We start from the raw sequence: 20,832 nt of genomic DNA on the forward strand, positions 1-20,832 counted from the left end.
GTGCAAGCCACCACCTGGCCTGAACCACTGTAGAAACTTCCTTAAGTTCTCTTCTAATCCCCTTTTGCTCAATTTGCCATTAAAAGAGCATGTTACTGACATATTTAAAACATTCAGTGGTGGGGCGCCTGGGTGGCTCAGTGGGTTGAAGCCTCTGACTTCGGCTCAGGTCGTGATCCCAGAATTCTGGGATCGAGCCCCGCATCGGGCTCGCTGCTCGGCAGGGAGCCTGCTTCCTCCTCTCTCTCTCTCTGCCTGCTTCTCTGTCTACTTGTGATCTCCGTCTGTCAAATAAATAAATAAAATCTTTAAAAAAAAAAAAAACATTCAGTGGTCTTCTGTTATTCTTAAAAGTCCCAATTCCTCACCATGACCTGTATAGTCTTACCTACTTTGCCCACTTCATCTTTTGACAAATTCTTGCCACTTCCTCTGCTTCATCCATGTAAGTTCTTTCTCAAATGCGTTAAGGTGGTTTCCGCCCTGGAAAACTCCCCCATGCTGCTCTCATGATGTCTAGGAGGCGCTTTCTTAATTTCTAACCTTGAATCACTGGTCATTTCAAGGAAAGCTTTTTACATACTGGTAAAACACAATTGAAGTCAAATATATATTTATCCTGTTAGTTTCATGAATTTAAGTGCCTTTTTAAGGGTTTGCTTAAAAACGATAGGATTTTCCCTCAGTGTTGAAAAATTTCTTACGGTAGTCTCGAGGACTGTTGACTTGTAACTTTGAAATTGTAATGTATGTTAAGGGAAACTACATTTATTTAGATACTCTTTTTTAGAAGTGTGCAGGCATTCTTTTAGAATTATGAGCTATGTTTGTCATAAGGGATTAATTTTATCTAACGATCACATAATTAATTTATCCTGGCCTCACTGTCTTAGGGCTTATCCACCCAATCCACATAAAAATACTGCATAGTTTCTCTTCAAATTAAGAGCCTAACAAAAGCCATGTTTCTCACTTGGTAATATGACTTTCCAAATAAAATGCAGAGACTCTAACAGATTATTTTTAAGATATAATACTGAATGTCAGTTTATTGTGATTTTGTTCAGCTTTCTTCTTTCCCTCTCCTTTATGGGTTCAGAGCAATATATTCCAGCTACAGGCAAGGGGGATATGTGTAGTTTGAAAAATATATTCATATTGTTTCTACTTGTCTCACCTCCTGTCCTTCAGCTGGTAATCATGTCTCTATTTTGTACCAGAGGATCTTCTTATGATTACAATTATAACATCCATAGTAACAGATTCTCCACAGGGAGTTCAATGCTTCTGAAACTAAATTTAGCTTCTCATTTCTTGTCTTCATTCTGACACAAGAATTCCCATAAAGACTTTAGTAATTAAGTAGAAACAGATGTAGAGCTCAACTACATACAGTATTTGCTTTAAAAATATTATGTTATTTGAATGCAATGGAAATTTTATCTCCCATTAACCACTCTAAAATTCTTAAATGCTCTTTCTTTGTATGGATTATGCCTTCCTATGGAACCTTTCCGTGTATCATTCCCAGAACAAATAGACACATTATATGTAGACACATTGATTTTGCTATAGCAAAGACAGGTTATTGATAGGTACAATAATTGCCGATTTTGCCAACAGGATAAAAATCAGCAATTCAGGAGATAAGAAATATACTTTCACATGTGGAAAAAGAAAAAAAGGGACCTTGTAAAGGTGTGGGTCAACCGATTGTTTTACATGAATAAGGTTTTGGATAATCATTAAATGTGACTTGGGCTTGTTACAGCCATGCTGTTTTTTAGAGTTCTACAGCATACATTATAATCAACTATTTCTTAAAGGTGGTCTGTTTTCTGTTTGGATTGCTTTAAGAAAGGTGGCTATCAGTTCTGTGAATCCAAGGATCACATTTACCGTTATACAGTAGAGACAAACTTTAGAAATTACCTCAGCTGTGGACCAGGTCAGGTTATGGTTTCCTGACATCTTTTCTATGATCCATATGCAACAAATTCTCTATTTGGCATTTGGGCTCCTTACGTGTATGCGGAGAGTTAGATGTTTGTGCTCCTCTTGTACATGCCAGTACTGGATTTAAGATATTTTTCACATGTACCCAACAGAACCCTGCTATAACTTTCCTCTGGCAACCTACTGGTTAAGAAAGTATGGTTAACTAGGTTGTCTCTAAAACCCTAGACTAAAACATGAAGAACTCTCTCTTTTATTAAAATATACCAGACCTTGAAAATTGTGCCCAAATTAATTGGGATGCTGTTTTAATATTGTTTAAACTTAATTCAAATCTTTCTTTATAAATTACAAATCTATAAACTTTTAATATATTTATAAAAGACTAAAGACTAGGCTGTTTTATTTATATTTTATGGTAAATATTGATTGTTAATTTCCATCTGGCTATTTCTTGCTTCATAAATCTGAATTTTAAAGATTTAAGGTGGTGGGAGTTGTCTTCTGCATTTATTTTTTTTATTCATTCATTTGTCTATTTACCTTTTAACAAAAGCATAACTGAGTACTGTTATATACATAGTAATGCACTAGATATTATGAACACAAAGGTAAATAACATAAACCCTCTCCTTCCCTCTAAATACCTGTGCCTTATTAGTGTTGACACGTAATTGATTCTCAATCTATATATGTTTAGTTAAGTTGAAGTCATTTCAATCTTTATTTTCATAGGTACGCCTGTGAAACGTGAATTTGAATATGAAATTCAATTTGAATCCGAAGTTATGAAGTCTAGCTTAGAATCCTGTGTAGCTTTATATATCATGAAAAAATCTTATCATATCGAAACTGAAACAATAACATTGGTCTTCAATGTGGTATTTGCTCCAAAGAAACCATTGAGGTAAATCTCTTTTCTTTAAATAATATTATTACTTTTTGAAACTACATATTATTACTCTATTAAACAAAATAATGTTGATTTTTCTTTCCATCTTTTATGTTTGGATTGTATTACTTTGTGATGCTGTTGAAGTCAATATTTTGGGCTAGATTATGTCTAGCTATCAAACTCTGAAAAGTATTCTGATGAGAAAAAATAGTCCAAATGATTAGAAATCTAAGATATCCTTCACAAATTGTGACCTCCCAGAGATCATTAGGGTATAATATTCACAGAATAGCAGTGCACTTTGTAAAATTTTTAAAAATATTACTGACTTGGTGCTGTGCATTAAAACATGATGTTTCCTTTTTTTTTTTTTTTTTTAAACTAATTTGTTTATTTGAGAGAGCAAGTCAGGACAGGGGTTGGGCAGAGGGACGGAATCTTCAAGCAGACATGCCACTGAGCACAGAGTCTGGTGCGGGGCTCAATCTTGTGATCCTTGAGATCATGACCTGAACCAAAATCACTAGTCGGACACTTGTATTGAGCCATCCAGACACCCCAACATCATGTTTCTTGATACTACTTCAAAGAACCAGTTCGAATGATAAAAAATGCCTCAGCTGTGTTCTACTTTGTAGTTGCTGTCATTTCCGTTTTACCACCAAAACTCTATCATTGCACGTCCTTTAGTCAGGTTTAAGATCATATTGGAATCTGTGAGAATAGTGACTTTGAATGTCTTTCTTCTGCGAAACCTCATCCAGTGTGTTTATATTTACTTCTCAGGCAGCTGGTACTTAGCACATGCAAATGCTATATGATAGGTCACATCTGAAATAGGGCTTTCTTTATGTCTTAATACAGAGATACCGATCAATACCACAATGCACACAAAGTACAAAATACAGCCTCGCAATGAAAAGACAGCTGAAGTATTACCTGTTCTTTTAATCTTTTCTATAGTTTAACTAGGTATTTGATGTAGCCATGTGCCCTGACTATATAGTTCAATAACTAAAAGATACCAGGGTCATCTTCAGGAAACAGTAGTAAAACCAAGCTCCAAGAAAGTAGTATACTGTAAACATTTATCTTCTCTTCCGTTTTGATAGCTTTTGTGTTTGTTTCATAGTATTTTTTTTTTCACATTTAGGTTAGGGTTATGTTGATTTAGTGATACGGAAATTACCAGCAACAACCAGAAGGGGAGAATGTTATCATTGGTGAATATGAACACAACCAGTATGAATTTATACCCCTTCAACATTTTGTGGATTTAGAGCTTCTTGGTGAATGTTTGCAAAACTGATTTAGGATAACTTGTATGCATGATTCATAAATTTTTGTGAGTGCTGTGTGATATTCTGATCTAGTTTAATAATTCTGTTTTGTGTGTATATGTATGTATTCATTTACATTTGTCATTCCTTCTTCCTTATTTATTTGGGATGGTTCGCTGGAAGACACACAGTTAAATGAGAAAAACCAAAATGAACCCAATAGCTCTAAATTATGAAAAAGAACAAGAAAATAATTATACCTAAGCCATGCTTTACCTATATAAGTAAAATAAGTATTAAATTCAGTTATTTTCTTCCTGTTTGGCGAAGTAAAAAAGAAAACAAAATTTTCATGTTTTGGTGAAAAGAAAATATAACATTATTTCACAACAGTTAATACAAGGTGATTTTTTTACATTCCTCTTTTCACAGAATAGTGTATGTAATAATAAAAAAAATAATGATCAGGGCCCTAACTGATGGTTTTTACAAAAACAAATAAGGTTATTTCTATAGGTCTTGACCTTTTCTTTCAGTAAAAATCAAGGGTCTAATACAAAAACTTGAGAGATTAATAGTTAGTATTATGGTTATGAATCAGCCGGATGATTCTAATTTAACACAGGTCTAAACATTTTTTAATAAATAAATGATCAATATCATTTGTCTTAGGGTTTCTTAAGAAATAATAATTGTCTTAGCTCAACTTTCTCCTGGAACTCTTGACCTGCTGTTCTTTCTGAAAGTTTTATGTAAAAGGATTGGGATTTCTTTTTCCAATCTGACATACAATATTGCAGTCACACCATTACATGTTTGCATTATTTCCACCCTAAGCAAGCAAACAAACAAGTAATCATTCCTCAGTTTCACCTACTGCCCTGTTTCCACTCTCCTTCAGAGCCAAATGCTTAGAAAGGCGATCTCTACTCACTTCATTAATTCAGCTGCCACTTAATTATAAGTTATTACGTAAAGTGTTTGTGGCCTTTTAATTTCAGTCAAAATTACAATTTTATTTTTAAAATCTTTAAGTCAATTTTATGAGCTTTGTAAGTGTCCACAGGAAATATAATTTTTTCTACATGAAATAAGAATTTAAAAAACTTTCTCACAGTGTTTCCTTTTGAACAAAATTTCCATACAGACCTATCTGTATAACACCTGGGTCCCTTTGCCAACGTAGCCTTGGATTCTTAAATGTTACCTATGATATTCTGTGCTGGTTACAGAAAACTTGCAGTCAATTCTGCATATTTTACTGGTTCTTAGTAAATAACTAGGGCATAGATAAGATGTGTTACAAAATAATTATCTCACAAGGAGATTGATAACATAATCAAAGACCTAAAATTTATTCCTAAAATGCAATTCACAGTCACCTGCATTTTTTTTTTTTAATTAAAAGTCCTGGGGGTGCCTGGGTGGCTCAGATGGTTAAGCATCTGCCTTCAGCTCAGGTCATCATCTCCCAGTCCTGGGATGGAGCCCCACATGGAGCCCCTCTCTGGGCTCCCAGCTTAGCAGGGAGTCTGCTTCTCCCTCTCCCTCTCTCTTTTCCCACTGCTTGTGTTCTCTCTGTATCTCTCTCTCTCAAATGAATAAATAAAATCTTTTAAAAAATAAAAATAAATAAAAAATTTTAAAAAGAATTAAAAGTACACGTATTTTTTACCAAAACCACAAGGTTTGCTTACATTTTCACCCTAGATATTGGTCTGCTATATTGTATTCTCTTTTTGCTTGTTTTCCTGGAGTATCCTTTTGTAATCTTTTTTTCTGTTTAAGGACTCATATTACCCTGAAAGTGGAGTGCATAACAGATGGGATTTGGAAGTTTCCCATAACGTTGGTTGCTACTGAGCCTGATGTGGATGATGTCATTGATATTGAAGGCATTGGTTTATTTAAGGAATCTGTTGTTGACTTCAGGCTGACAAGTCAGACGAGGTAATATATCAAGCAAAAGTATGTAACTGGTTTTGTGAATTTAACTTATGCTGAACTGAGAAAAAAATTTAAGATGGAAAATTCCATTATGTCATCTTTCGCTGTTTAATCCAGAGAAGTATTGCTTCTATGAATCAGATTAATATATTTCATAACTTCTAATTAAACATTGGGAAAATAGTCTGCAAAGTAAAGACCAAAAACACAAGAAACAAAAGTAAATAGAAACTGAAATTTAGGATGATATTTCTATTTGTCTTTCTTTTTTCTTTAAGATTTTATTTATTTATTTGAGAGAGAGAGAGAGAGAGAAAGAGAGCACATGAGCATGGGCAGAGGGAGAGAGAGAATCTCAAGCAGACTCTGTGCTGAGTGTGGAGCCTGATGAGGGACTTGATCTTAGGACCCTGAGATCATGACCTGAACTGAAATCAAGAGTTGGACACTTAACTGACTCAGCCACCCAGGCTCCCCTCTATTTGTTTTTCAGAGACTGTTATTAATGTATTTTTATTTATTTATTTATTTATTTATTTGACAGACAGAGATCACAAGTAGGCAGAGAGGCAGGCAGAGAGAGAGGAGGAAGCAGGCTCCCCACTGGGGAGAGAGCTGGATGCGGGGCTTGATCCCAGGACCCTGAGATCATGACCTGAGCCGAAGGCAGAGGCTTTAATCCACTGAGCCACCCAGGCGCCCCTTATTAATGTATTTTTATAGCCCACTCTCATTAAGTTTTTTTTTTATTTTAATTCTAGTAAAGTGAACATACAATGTTATATTTGGGGGCATACAGTATAGTGATCAACAATTCTGTACATTACTCAGTGCTCTTGATAATAAGTGTATTCTTGATCCCTGTCACCTCTTTTACCCTTCCCCCCACCCCTCCCCTCTGGTAACCATCAGTTTGTTCTCTGTAGTTAAGAGTCCATTTCTTGGTTTGCCTCTCTCTTTGTTTTTTTTTTTTTCTTTGTTTGTTTGTTTTGTTTCTTAAATTCCACATGTGAGTAAAATCACATGGTATTTGTCTTTCTCTGACTAAGTTCACTTTGCATAATACTCTCTCCCTCCCTCCTTGCTATTGCAAATAGCAAAATTTCCATTTTTCTTATGGCTGAAGCGTGTGTGTGTGTGTGTGTGTGTGTGTACCATTTCTTCTTTATCCATTTATCTATCAGTGGATACTTGGGCTGCTTCCATAATTCAGCTATTGTAAATCATGCTGCAATAAACAAACATAGGGCTACGTATATCCTTTTGGATTAGTGTTTTGTGTTCTTTGGGCAAATACCCAGGAGTGCGATTGCTGGATCATAGGGTAGTTCTGTGTTTAACTTTTTTTTTTTAAGATTTTATTTATTCATTTGACAGAGAGAGATCACAAGTAGACAGAGATGCAGGCAGAGAGAGGGAGAAGCAGACTCCCCGATGAGCAGAGAGCCCGATGTGGGGCTCGATCCCAGGACCCCAAGATCATGACCCGAGCTGAAGGCAGAGGCTTAACACACTGAGCCACCCAGGCACCCCATGTGTTTAACTTTTTGAGGAACCTCTGTACTGTTTTCTACAGTAGCTACAGCAATTTGTATTCTCACCAACAGTGCACGAGGGTTCCTTTTCCTCCACATCCTCACCAACACCTGTTGTTTCTTGTGTTTTTGATTTTAGCCATTCTGACAGGTGCAAGGTAATAGCTCACTGTAGGTTTTTTTTTTCAAGTTTTTATTAAATTCCAGTCAACATACAGTGTATATATTAATTTCAGCTGTAAAATATAGTGATTCAGCACTTCCACATAATACCTGGTGCTCATCACAACAAGTGCCTCCTTAATCCCCATCACCTATCCTATCCTCCACCCATCTCCCCTCCAGTAACCCTTAGTTTTTTCTGTGTAGTTAGGAGTCTTTTTCCTGGTTTGCCTCTCTTTTTGTTTCCCCCATAAATTCCATATATGGGTGAGATCATATGGTATTTGACTCTATCTGACTGACTCATTTCACTTAGCATAATGTTCTCTAGCTCCATCCACATCTTTGCAAATTCCAAGATTTAATTCTTTTTGATGGCTGAGTAATATTTCATTGTATACATAGACCCCCCTCCCCCCCCCCCCGTCTTCTTCATCCATTCTTCTGTCAGTGGACATTTGGGCTCTTTCCCTAACTTGGCTATTGTTGATAATGCTACCATAAATATCAGGATTCACGTGTCTCTCTGAATTTGTCTCCTTTGGGTACATACTTAGAAGTGCAATTCCTGGATCATAGGGTAGTTCTATTTTTAACTTTTTAAACAGATTTTATTTATTTATTTTAGAGAGAGAGAGCACACATGCACACAGGTGGGGAGAGGGACAGAGACGGGGGGAGAGTGAAAGGGAGAGAATCTCAAGCAGACCCTATGGTGAGTGCGGAGCCTGACCTGGGGCTCCATCTTACAACCCTGAGATCATGACCTGAGCTGAAATAGAAGTTGGATGCTTACCCAAGTGAGCCACCCAGGCACCTCTTATTTTTAACTTTTTTGGGGGACCTCTATACTGTTTTCCAGAGTGACTGCACCAGTTTGCATTCCCAACAGTGAAAGAGGTTTCCCTTTACTCTGCATCCTCATCAATACCTGTTGTTTCCTGTGTTGGTAATTTTAGCCATTCTGACAGGTGTGAAGTAATATCTCATTGATCTGCATTTCCCTAATGCTGAGCATCTTTCCATGTGTCTTCTTTGGAGAAAAGTCTGTTCATAACTTTGCCCATTTTTAAATTAGATTATTTGTTTTTCGGGTGTTGAATTGTATTGGTTCTTTATAGATTTTGGATACTAACCTTAATTAGATATGTCATTTGCAAATACCATCTCCCATTCAGTAGGTTGTCTTTTAGTTTTGTTGATTGTTTCTTTCTCTATGCAGGAGCTTTTTATTCTGATGCAGTCCCAATAGTTTATTTTTTGCTTTTATTTCCCTTGCCTCAGGAGACATATCTAGAAAATATTTTAAAGGTCAATGGATTATTTTTCAGTAAACTTTAATGGTTTGGGGTTATGAAGTGGTTTAACTAAGCAGAGATGATCAGGTGACCTATATTGATTCTATTTTCTGTATTATTATTCTGCTCCACCATAGCTATCCTTGTTACACTTGTGATAGCATAGACAGAATGACCATAATACTTTTACCTATCTCACATGTACAATATATTTTACACCTGTTTTTAAGATATAACAAACATGCCATAAAATTTCATTGTAAGTATACATTTCAATAACTTCTTTGAAAAATTGTAGAATTTGCAATCATAACCACATTCCAGGTTTAGAACTCTCCCATTTCTCCCAAAATACCCCTCAAGTCCCTTTGCATTCAACTCCTGCTCCTACCCCCAGTCTCAGGCAACCAGTGATTTGCTTTCCGTGTCTATAATCGTGCCTTTTCTGGATATTATATATAAATAAAATCACCCAGTATGTAGTCTTTAAAAAAAACAACAACCTGTTTTTTAAACAGTATTAGGTTTATGACAGAATTTGAGAAGAAGGTGCAGAGGTTTCTCATACACCTCCTGCCCCCACTCATGCATAGCCTTCCTGATTGTCAACTTCACCCACTGGAATGGTACATTTTTTACTTAGGATGAACCTACATTGACACATCAAGATCACCAAAAGTCCATAGTTTACCTTGGGATTGATTCACTCTTGGTGTTATACATTCTATGAATTTAGAAAGAATAACAATGACATGCATGCATCATTATAATATACAGAGTATTTTCACTTCACTAAAAAAATCCTCAGTGCTCTTCCTATTCATCTCTCTCTCCTACCCCTGGAAACCTAGTCTCCTAGTTTAGACTTTTTCAAATGTTATATAATTGGAATCATAGAGTATGTAGCCTTTTCATGCTGGCTTCTTTACTTAGTGATATGCATGTGAAGTTTATCCATGTCTTTTCATGACTTGATAACTCATTTTTTTAAAAGCATTGAGTAATATTCTACTGTCTGGATATACCACAGCTTATTTACCCATTCACCTGCTAAAGGATGTCTTGGTTGCTTCCACGTTTTGGCAATTGTGAACAAAGCTGCTATAAACATCTGGGTACAGGTTTTACTGTGGATATAAGTTTTCAAATCTTCGGGGTAAACACCCAGGAGCATGATTGCTGGATCCTATGGTAAGGGTATGTTTAGTTTTGTAAGAAATTGCCTAACTGTGTTCCTAAATGGCTGTGCCAGTTTGTACTCTCACCGATTGTGAATGCCAGTTCCTGTTGGTCTATACCCTCATCAGCATATGATGCTATCAGTGTTCTAGATTTTGGCCATTTTGAAAGAAGTGTGGTGGTATCTCACTGTAGTTTTAGTTTGCATTTCCCTAATGACTTGGTGCACAGTGCATCTTTTCAAATGCTTATTTGACATGTGTATACCTTCTTTGGTAAGGTGTGTGATAGAGTCTTTGGCCCATTTTTAAGTCGGGTTGTTTGGGGTTTTTTTTATTGTCGAGTTTTAAGAGTTCTTTACATATCATGCATAATAGTCCATTATCAAATGTGTCTTTCACAAATACTTTCTCCCAGTCTGTAGCTTGTGTTCTAATTCTCTTGATATTGTCCATCACAGAGGAGAAGTTTTTGATGTTAATAGAATCCAACTTACCAATTTTTCTTTCATGAATTGTGTCTTTGCTCTAATATCTAATAAGGCATCACCATACTCAAGGTTATCTAGGTTTTCTTTTATGTTATCTTATACTAGCTTCATGGATTTGTGTTTTGAATTTGGGTTTATGATCCATTTTGAGTTAAATTTTGTAGTGGGTATAAAGTATGTGTCTAGATTTTTTTTTTTTTTTTGCATACAGATGTCCAGTTGTTCCAGCACCACTTGTTGAAGAGAATCTCTTTGCTCCATTGTATTTCCTTTGCCCTTTGTCAAAGATCAGTTGACTATATATGTGTGTGTCTATTTCTAGACTCTCTGTTCTGTTCCACTGATCTATCTGCCTATTCTTTGGCCAATACCACACTGTCTTGATTACTGTAGCTTTATAGTAAGTCTTGAAGTTGGGTAGTCTTATTCTACAATCTCCAAAGATACTTCAAATTATTAGATATTGTTGTTTAAATGTAAATATATTTAATACATTCAAAAAGCTTTTCAAGACTATAGAAATGGTTTCAACTGATTTTATCATAACCAATATTTTTTCAAATGCAGTATTAGCAAAAAAAAAAAAGTTGGAAATAAGCTCCCTAAATTGTATTTTTCGATTATACCCAATGATGTTATCCTTTGCTACTTATATATATATTTTAGCTCAGTAATAGTTCAGATGGTTTTTCCTTTATGTTTGAGCAATAGAAATCACCTCATTGGATTCTCTGTCTGTCGTCCCTTTCATTCCAATCTACTTTATACATTGCACTAAAACCAATCCTCTTAAAACAATGTTAGTAACTTGTGACTTCCCTTGTCAAAAGCATCTGATGCTTTCCTGTTGCTTACACAAAGCAGCATCTAAATTATGCATGCTGTTCATGGTCCTAGCTCTCTCTGACCTTTCTGATTTCTTCTTTCCGCTGTCTAAAACAGATCTTGTGCTTCAGTCTTAAGGAAAACAAAGTCACTATTCTCAGAGTGTCTTATCCATTACTTCTCACCTCTCTTCTCTTTCTGTCTGCTTCTAAAATGCCCTTTCTATCTCCTCTCCACTTGTTTCTAAATTCTACTCATTGTTCTTCTCATCACAATATAATTTTACTTGACCATTTATGTGTATATATACATATATATGTATATATGTATATGTATATACGTATATATACATATATACATATATATGTATATATACGTATATACATACATATATATGTATATATATACATATATACATATATATGTATGTATATACGTATATACATATATATGTATATATACGTATATACATACATATATATGTATATATATGTATATATACAAATATATATACAAGTATATATATAAATGTGTGTATGTATATGTGTATATATATGTATATATGTGTGTATATATATGTATATATATATATGTATATATATACATATACATATATATGTATATATACATATACATATATATACACATATACATACACACACACATTTATATATATTTTCCATAGGCATAATATATAATTTTTTTTTGGAATTTCTCCTGTGTCTTTTGTATTTGCAGTACTAGGCTTTGTTCAGAATTAGTTCCTATTAGGAATCTAGTAATGAATCAAACTTCGGAAAATAATTTAGAATTACTCATTTTATTCATTCAGCAAAATTTCCAAAGATCAAAATTCCAGTTAGGCCAGTATAATACAGGTGTTGTCTTAGAAAAATTACTGTTGTATGCGAGAGAACAAACTGACAGTCTACCTTAATATCAAAATATAAACCCAATATGAAATTCATAGTATGGTCATTTATTTTGGAGGGCTATAATATTCCTAATGTGCTTTTCTCCTGCAAATGCTTGAATCAAAGTTAATATTCAATAAATATTAAGTTAATTGTAAAGTCAACTGAAAGGACCTTATTTCTGCAGGCAAATTCAAAGAACATAGAGCTTTATAATTATTGCATATAATTAGAGAACAATCATATGGAAAGCTGATGTTTTATTCCAATTATATTTTACTCTATAGAAAGTGAGATCCCGGGGCACCTGGGTGGCTCAGTGGGTTAAAGCCTCTGCCTTCAGCTCGGGTCATGATCCCAGGGTCCTCGGATCAAGCCCTGCATCGGACTCTCTGCTTGGCGGGGAGCCTGCTTCCCCTCTCTCTCTCTCTCTGCCTGACTCTCTGCCTACTTGTGATCTCTGTCTGTCAAATAAACAAATAAAAATCTTTAAAAAAAAAAGAAAGAAAGAAAGAAAGAAAGAAAGAAAGTGAGATCCCCATGGGACCATGTTTTATTCATTTTTGTAAACTTACTACCTAGGTGCACAATAAATTATTTCCATCAACAGGTATTTTAAATTGAATCTTTAAGGTTAAGTTGTCATTTGCAATGCAGATTAGGGAAGGGAGTGAAGGAGTTCCAGGAGGAGGATATTATATGTACAAAGTTCTAAAGGGATGAGACAGTGGTTCTATTGAAAGAACTGAAAGTAGTTAGAATGGCTGGAGTTAAGAGTAGCATGGGTAGACTGGGAGCAGGTAACATAGAATTGGCATCCATTCAGAAGTACTTAACTAGAGAACCATAGGGCTCCTGGATTCTATTATTCTATTCATTCAACATGCCTGAGGGAAAGAGCAAAATGATGTGGTGACCATTTCTAATTCATTAATAGTTATTGTACATCTCCCTTGTTCTATTCATCTGTGCTCATAAGTCTGTTGTGTGGTCAACAATTAGAGTAAATATTTGGTATCTTCTTTATCTCTCATTCTTCAAGAACATGAGATTCTAGAGCACAAAAATCACCATTTAGTAAGTGTTTTATACATTCTAGGGCTTCAGTAAATATTGTTTAGTGAGTAAAAGACTAAATTCATGAAATTAGAATAAAGAGAAAGATCTTGAGGATCCACCTAGTCAGTTATTCAGAAATCACAAAAGTTAGAAGAAAAAGTATTAAATAGCTATATATGGATTGTATCTTATTGTGTCATTATTTTAATTTTCTGTTCAATATAGAGTTTTGATGTCCATATTAGTACTTATTGATAAATATATATATCATATTTCTATATAATAACTTATTTTCCTTAATTGAAAATTAACATGGCCATTTAAAACACTTTGTGAGTGCATGTGACATCAAGATGTTGCAAATCTTGATAGTACAATTCACAAGTGATCAACTTTAAAACATATGCTTTTGGGTGAAGAGCTTAAAAAAAATTTATCTGGAAGAAATGTAACTTGCTAATGGAAGTTTCATAGGCATGCAGAGCGGTAATGTTCCCTCATAAAATGTAGTCATTGAAATTAGTTAAGAGAAAAAAAGGAAGGGGGAGGGACCATGATGTGAAATTCTCAAATCTTGGGTCAAAAAATATCCTTTACCTGTTTCATAACAATCCAAAGATATTACTGTTTCTCTACATTAAAGAAAGGAATATAAATATTGCTTTATGTTAAAGCAGCAATTTTGTTAATAGTTTAAAACACACTTTGAATAGATTTATAGTATATGTGGCAAATAAGACCTTATATCACAAGATGATGCTTTAAAATAATGAATAATATTTAGAGGAGATTTAATCAATAAATTACACAATTTTTGTGGTCATAGAGCTAAACTCATTTGGGTCAGGAAATGAGTAAAGCAATTATATTTTTCAATTCTTCCAAAAAATTATCAAGCTAAGTAATTCAGTCTTTAGGAATAAAGAATAAAGATCTATTTCTTCACAGCATGCAGTAAGGAATTGCTGAGGGTCTTATATGTACAGTAGTGCAAAATGGCCAATTCTTAAGGGCAGCCCCTCTAATACAAGAAAGGACAACGGACTGTAGTCTGTGCCAGGAAATTCACGGCAAGTAGTATAGTAACACACTTATGAACAGGTACCCCATAAATATTAATTGAAGAGGGGCGCCTGGGTGGCTCAGTGGGTTAAACCCTCTGCCTTCGGCTCAGGTCATGATCTCAGCGTCCTGGGATCGAGCCCCGCGGCAGGCTCTCTGCTCAGCGGGGAGCCTGCTTCCCTTCCTCTCTCTCTCTGCCTGCCTCTCTGCCTACTTGTGATCTCTGTCAAATAAATAAAATCTTTTAAAAAAAAATATTAATTGAAGAAGGGGCGCCTGGATGGCTCAGTTGGTTAAGCGTCTGACTCTGGATTTCAGCTCAGGTCATGATCTCTGGGTCCTGGGATCAAGCCCCATGTTGGACTCCATGCTCATCAGGGAGTCTGTCTTAGGATTCTCTCTATCCCACTGTCCCTCTCCCCACTTACACTCTCTCTCTCTCTCTTTCAAATAAATAAATAAATAAATAAATATTTAAAAAGGGGGGGGGGAAGCCTTAGTTTTAAAAAAAGAAAAAAAAAGGGGTGCCTGGGTGGCTCAGTAGGTTAAAGCTTCTGCGGTCAGCTCAGGTCATGATCCCAGGGTCCTGGAATCGAGCCCCGCCTGGGGCTCTCTGCTCAGCAGGGAGCCTGCTTCCTCCTCTCTCTGCCTGCTTCTCTGCCTACTTGTGATCTCCGTCTGTCAAATAAATAAATAAAATCTTTTAAAAAATAAAAATAAAATAAATAAAAAAGAAAAAATATTAATTGAAGGAATAAGATTAAGAAGGAAAATTATTAGAAACAATATTCATGTCTTCAGCTGCATAGTATAACCATACAGAACATATGGAGAACAAGCAAAGTATTATCTTTACTTTGAGGAGGCAGAAATTTATTGTAATACCATTGAGGTTTGGTGGGAATAGACAATATTGAACCATACATTTTTAGTAAGACTTCATTTTTAGAGCCATTTTTTTAAGTATACAGAAAACTTGCATAAAGTATGGGGAGTTCCTGTATATCCCATCCCAAACCCCAACACAGTTTCCCCTCTTAATAACACCTTGCATCAACGTGTCATATTTGTTACAAGTGACAAACCCATATGATATGTTATTATTAACTAAAGACCATAGTTTACATTAGGGCTTACTTTTCGTGTTGTACAGTTACATGGTTTTTGACAAATGTATGTTCAACAGTACAGTATCATACAGAATAATCTTCACTGCCCTAAAATCCCCCCATCTTTCACCTATTTATCCCTTCCTACTTTCTGAGCCCTTGGCAGCCACTAATCTTTTTATTGACTCTATAGTTTTATCTTTTCCAGAATATCATGTGGTTGGGATCATACATTACATAGCTTTCTCAGACTGGCTTCTTTCACTACCAATATGCATTAAAGGTTGGTCTGTATCTTTTTGTAGCTTCCTACCTCATTTCTTTTTATAGCTGAATAATGGACGTCTTGGTAGATTCTAGTTTTGGGGAAATACAAAAAAATTGCTTAAACATTTGCTTAGGTTTTTGCATGGATATATGTTTTCAAATCATTTGGATAAACACCTAGTATTATAAATGCTGGATTGTATAGTAAACATATGGTTAGGTATGTAAGAAACTGCCAAATTATCCTCTAAAGTGGCTGTAGCATTTTGCATCCCCAGCAGCAGTGAATGAGATCTCCTGTTGTTCTACATCTTCACCAGCATTTGGTGGTGTCAGGTTTTTTGGATCGTAGCCATTCTAATAGTGGTATCTCATTGTTTTAATCTGTAGTTTCCTAATGTTAATGACATTTGGCACATGTATATCTTCATTGATGAGTAGTTTATTAAGATCTTTAACCTGTATTTTAATTGGATTTTTGGTTTTGTTCTTGTTGAGCTTTTAGAATCATTTGTAAATTTTGGATATAAATCCTTTACAGGTACTTGTTCTGAAAAAAAAAAAAAACATTCTCTCCATCTGTGGTTTGTGTTTTCATGCACTTAACAGTGCCTTTCACAGAGAAAAATTTTTTAATCTTAATAAAGTCTAACTAACCAATTTTTTCTTTCATGGGTTATGCTTTTGGTGTTGTATCTAAAAACTCATTACCAAATGCAGAGTTGCTTTTATTTTTTGTATGTTCTCTTCTAGATACCTTATAGTTTTGTCATTTACATTTAACCCTATCATCACATTGACTTAATTTTTCTGAAAGGTGTAAGGTTTGAATGTAGGTTCTTGATTGATGGGTTGATTGATTTCATATTGGTTTCCAGCTTGTACAGCACCATTTGTTGAATGACTTCTTTCTCCATTAAATTACCTTTACTCCTTTGTCAAAGAACAGTTGCCTGTATTTATGCACGCCTGGGTTATCTACTATCTGGATTATCTACTCTGTTCCATTGATGTATGTGTGAATTTTTTCACCTACACTATACCACTTTTATAGTAAGATCTGAAATCAGGTAGTGTGTAATCTACAACTTTCTTTTTCATTATTGTGTTAACTATTTTAGGTTTTTTGCTTTTTCATATATACTTTAGAGTCAGTTTGTACATGTTTCAAAATAACTTTCTTATGTTTTTATTGAGATTGAATTAAATCTACAGATAAAGTTTAGAGGAATTGATATCTTAATAATATTGAGACTTCCTACTCATGAACATGGAATCTCTCTCCATTTATTTAGTTCTTTTGTTTCTTTATCAGAATATTGTAGTTTTCCTCGTGTAGATAATATTAGATTTATATCTGTTTACTTCATTTTTTAGTGCTAATGTAATAGTGTTGTGTGTTCAATTCAAATTCCAGTTGTTCATTGCTGGTACATAGGAAAGTGGTTAATTTTTGTAATTTTGTATCCTGCAACTTTGCTGTAATTGCTTATTAGATCCAGGCAGTTTTTTGGTCGGTTCTTTAGAATTTGTTACATAGGTAATTATGTCATCTACAACCAAGGACAGTTTTTCTTTCTTTCTTTCTGATCTGCATACCTTTTATGTCCTTTTCATGCTTTATTATACTATCTAGGTCTTTTGGTATGAAGTTGCATAGGAGTGGTGAGAGGGAACATCCTCTTCTTGTTTTCAGTGTTAGGGAGGAGATACCTAGTTTTTCATCATTAAGTTTGATTTTAGCTGTAGGCTTTTATATTTTTTAAAAGAGATTTTATTTATTTATTTGACAGATAGAGACACAGTGAAAGAGGGAACACAAGAAGGGGGAGTGGGAGAGGAGAAACAGGCTTTCCACTGAGCAGGGAGCCCAATATGGGGCTCAATCCCAGGACCCTGGGATTATGACTTGAGCCAAAGGTAGATGCTTAACCATCTGAGCCACCCAAGTGCCCCTTTATAGATGTTTTTTAATAAAATTGAAGAAGTTCACTTTTATTCCTAGTTTGCTGAGAGTTTTTATCATGAATGGGTACTAGATTTTGCTAACGCTTTGTCTGTATCTGTTAAAATAGTCATTTGATTTATCTTCTTAGACTATTGATGTGATAAATTAAATTAATTGATTTTCAAGCATTAAGGCAGCTTGCATACCTGGAATAAATCCCACTTGGTTATGGTGTATAATTCTTTTTATATGTTGCTGGATTTGATTTGCTGATATTTTGTTGAAGAATTTTGCATCTGTGTTCATGAGAGATGTTGATCTTTAATTTTAGTGTCTTGCAAAGTATGTATCCTGCTTTGGTATTAAGATAATGCTAGCCTCATAAATGAATTAGGAAATGTTTCCTCTGCTTCTATTTTTAGAAGAGATTGTAGAGAGTTGATGTTACTTCTTATTCAAATAGTTCATAGAATTTGCCAGTAAGAAGCATGTGGTTTTTTTTTTCCCCCAGAAGAAGTATCTAAGACAAAGTGCAAAGACATACACATACACACACACATATACACATACATACATATCTGGTATATATTCCCCTGTGAAAATCTAGGAACATAAATGTTGAGACATCATGTTGAACTTTGGATTGAGGTTTAAAGAAAAGAGAATGGAAAGAAGATTATAGGTCATATAGAAGGATAGTGACCATGGAGGATAACCTTCTTATGCTGATGATAAAAATGGCAAAGAAACAAGATAGAGTCAACTACTATCCATATATCTTCTTTTGGTATCTTTGATAAGAATTTTTAAGTAACCTGTCTTACTAATTGGTCTACTATCCAAAGGGATAATATGCTCTGCAATTAGTTTTAACTTTATGGGGATGACTCTTTAATATTGTAGCAATCATGCATATGAGAAATTATTATAATCATAAGGAAGGAAAATCTGGACATTTTGAGGTATAGTGCTATGGTGCAGCTTGTTAGAGAAGCAAGAATAACATATCCATTCTGACTTTTGGATTGTAAGAACATCACTAAAATTCTCAAGGGTATTTGGAAGTATGAGAAAAACAGGATGAGGAGATCTCCTAAACTCTCTCACCAAGGTTCTAGAAAATAAAAGATAACAAATAAACTCATCCTATGGGAACGGAAAAGAAACAATGTCCTTATCTGAAAAAATAGTTTCATCACTCAAACCAATAATAGGACATATTACTTTCAGTCATTCATTCCTTTATTTGTATTATTCATTTATTCAGTGGATATGTTTATCACACAAACATTTAGACAAATATAAAAGTTTATCTGTTGTGACAAGAATGAAGCACATTCCAAATCCATATAATGAGGAAATTTGACTAAGTGATAGAGAGGGGGGAAACTTCTCTGGGGAAAGGTTTGAAGGTTTATAGGAGGTAAGAAGGTGAGGAGGAAAGGAAGAACATTGGAGGCATAAAAAAAAAAACATATGGGCAAAAATTCTTTATTGCAAGAGAGCTAGATATGAACAGGTGACCAAGGAATACAAGAGTGGATGAGAAAACAGGTATAAGAGGGTTCAGAGGGTAGGGAGATGCTGGAAAGGTCCTTTGGAGCCAGACAATACAAGGCAGTTTAGATAGAATGGCCACAAAATTCACTGTCCAAACTAGAATGAAAGACTCAATGAATAATTAGGCTTGGCAACAAAGTAAGCTGGGGCAGATGTGAGCAAACCAACACTTACAGTTAGAGTTCTTATTGGCCATGGTAAGAAGTTTGCTCTTTATCCAAAGAATAATGGAAAGTCATTAGAGTATTACAGTCATAGAAGATATATATTTGGAAAAAGAACACCTTAGCTGAAATGCATATGAAGGATAAAGATGAATGGAGGTAGACCATTTAGTTAGTTGGCTATTGCTGTTGTCTAGGCAATAAGGGATTGGTTGCATATTTTGGAGGAGAAGTAGAAAGGGGATGTGTATAGATTAGGGAGGCTTCTTGGAGATAGAATCTGTGAAGTTAGTAATGGTTTTAGAGGTCAAGATGTTACATCTTGTTAGAGATCATTCAATCATGAGCCCTAGGACTACCTACCAGGTAGAAGGCATCTTAATATTGGATGGACGTTGGACTATATGACCTGTGATTTTAGAGTGATTGTAGAAGGTACATTGTTTTTAATTTTTCTCCAAATGTTTATTGCTAATATATAGAAGTACAATTGATACTATGTGTTTATCTCATGTCCTCTGAATTTGCTGAAAGGTGTTTGTTCTACAAGCTCTGTTTTTTGATTCCTTGGCATTTTCTTTCTTTTTTTTTAAATATTTTATTTATTTATTTGTCAGAGAAAGAGCACAAGCAGGGCAAGAAGCAGTCTCAGAGCCCGATGTGGGACTTGATCCCAGGACCCTGGGATCATGACCTGAACTGAAGGCAGAGGCTTAACCCACTGAGCCACCCAGGCATCCCATCCTTGGCATTTTCTATATAGACCTCGTGTGTTTTATAAATAGGGGCAGTTACATTTCTTCATTTCCAGTCAGTAAGACTTTATTTCATTTTGTGCTTTGTTTCACTGGCTAGAACTTCCAGTGCTATACCGAATGAGAATGATGAGAGTGGACGTTGCTGCCTTTTTTCCAAACTTAAATGGAAAGTATCCAGTCATTTGTCATTACATATGATATAAGCTGTGGGATTTTTACAGAGAATTCTCATCAAGTTCAGAAAGTTGTTTCCCCTCTGCTATAGTTTCCTAGAGTTGCTGTAACAAATTATCACAGTCTGGGGGGCTTTAAACATTAGAAATTTATTCTCTCACATCTCTGGAGATTTGAAGTCCAAAATCAAGGTGTTGGCAGGACTCTATGCCCCAGGAGAGAATTGGATCCATCCCTTTTTCTTTGCTTG

At 35.0% G+C, this 20,832-nt stretch overlaps 1 protein-coding gene across 1 annotated transcript in view; it reads left to right on the forward strand.

Annotated features, from left to right (window-relative positions):
• The window catches only part of CFAP47 (cilia and flagella associated protein 47), a gene marked incomplete at its 5' end in the record, with an annotated part of 422,483 nt that overhangs the window by 372,628 nt on the left and 29,023 nt on the right, over positions 1–20,832 (forward strand). Inside the window, 2 exons of the mRNA XM_080795480.1 lie at positions 2,692–2,863; positions 5,920–6,081. Coding sequence (XP_080651606.1) covers positions 2,692–2,863; positions 5,920–6,081 — 334 coding nt within the window. The remainder of the gene's footprint in view (positions 1–2,691; positions 2,864–5,919; positions 6,082–20,832) is intronic.

Source organism: Martes martes, assembly GCF_963455335.1.
Source record: "Martes martes genome assembly, chromosome: X".
Lineage (NCBI taxonomy): Eukaryota > Metazoa > Chordata > Mammalia > Carnivora > Mustelidae > Martes > Martes martes.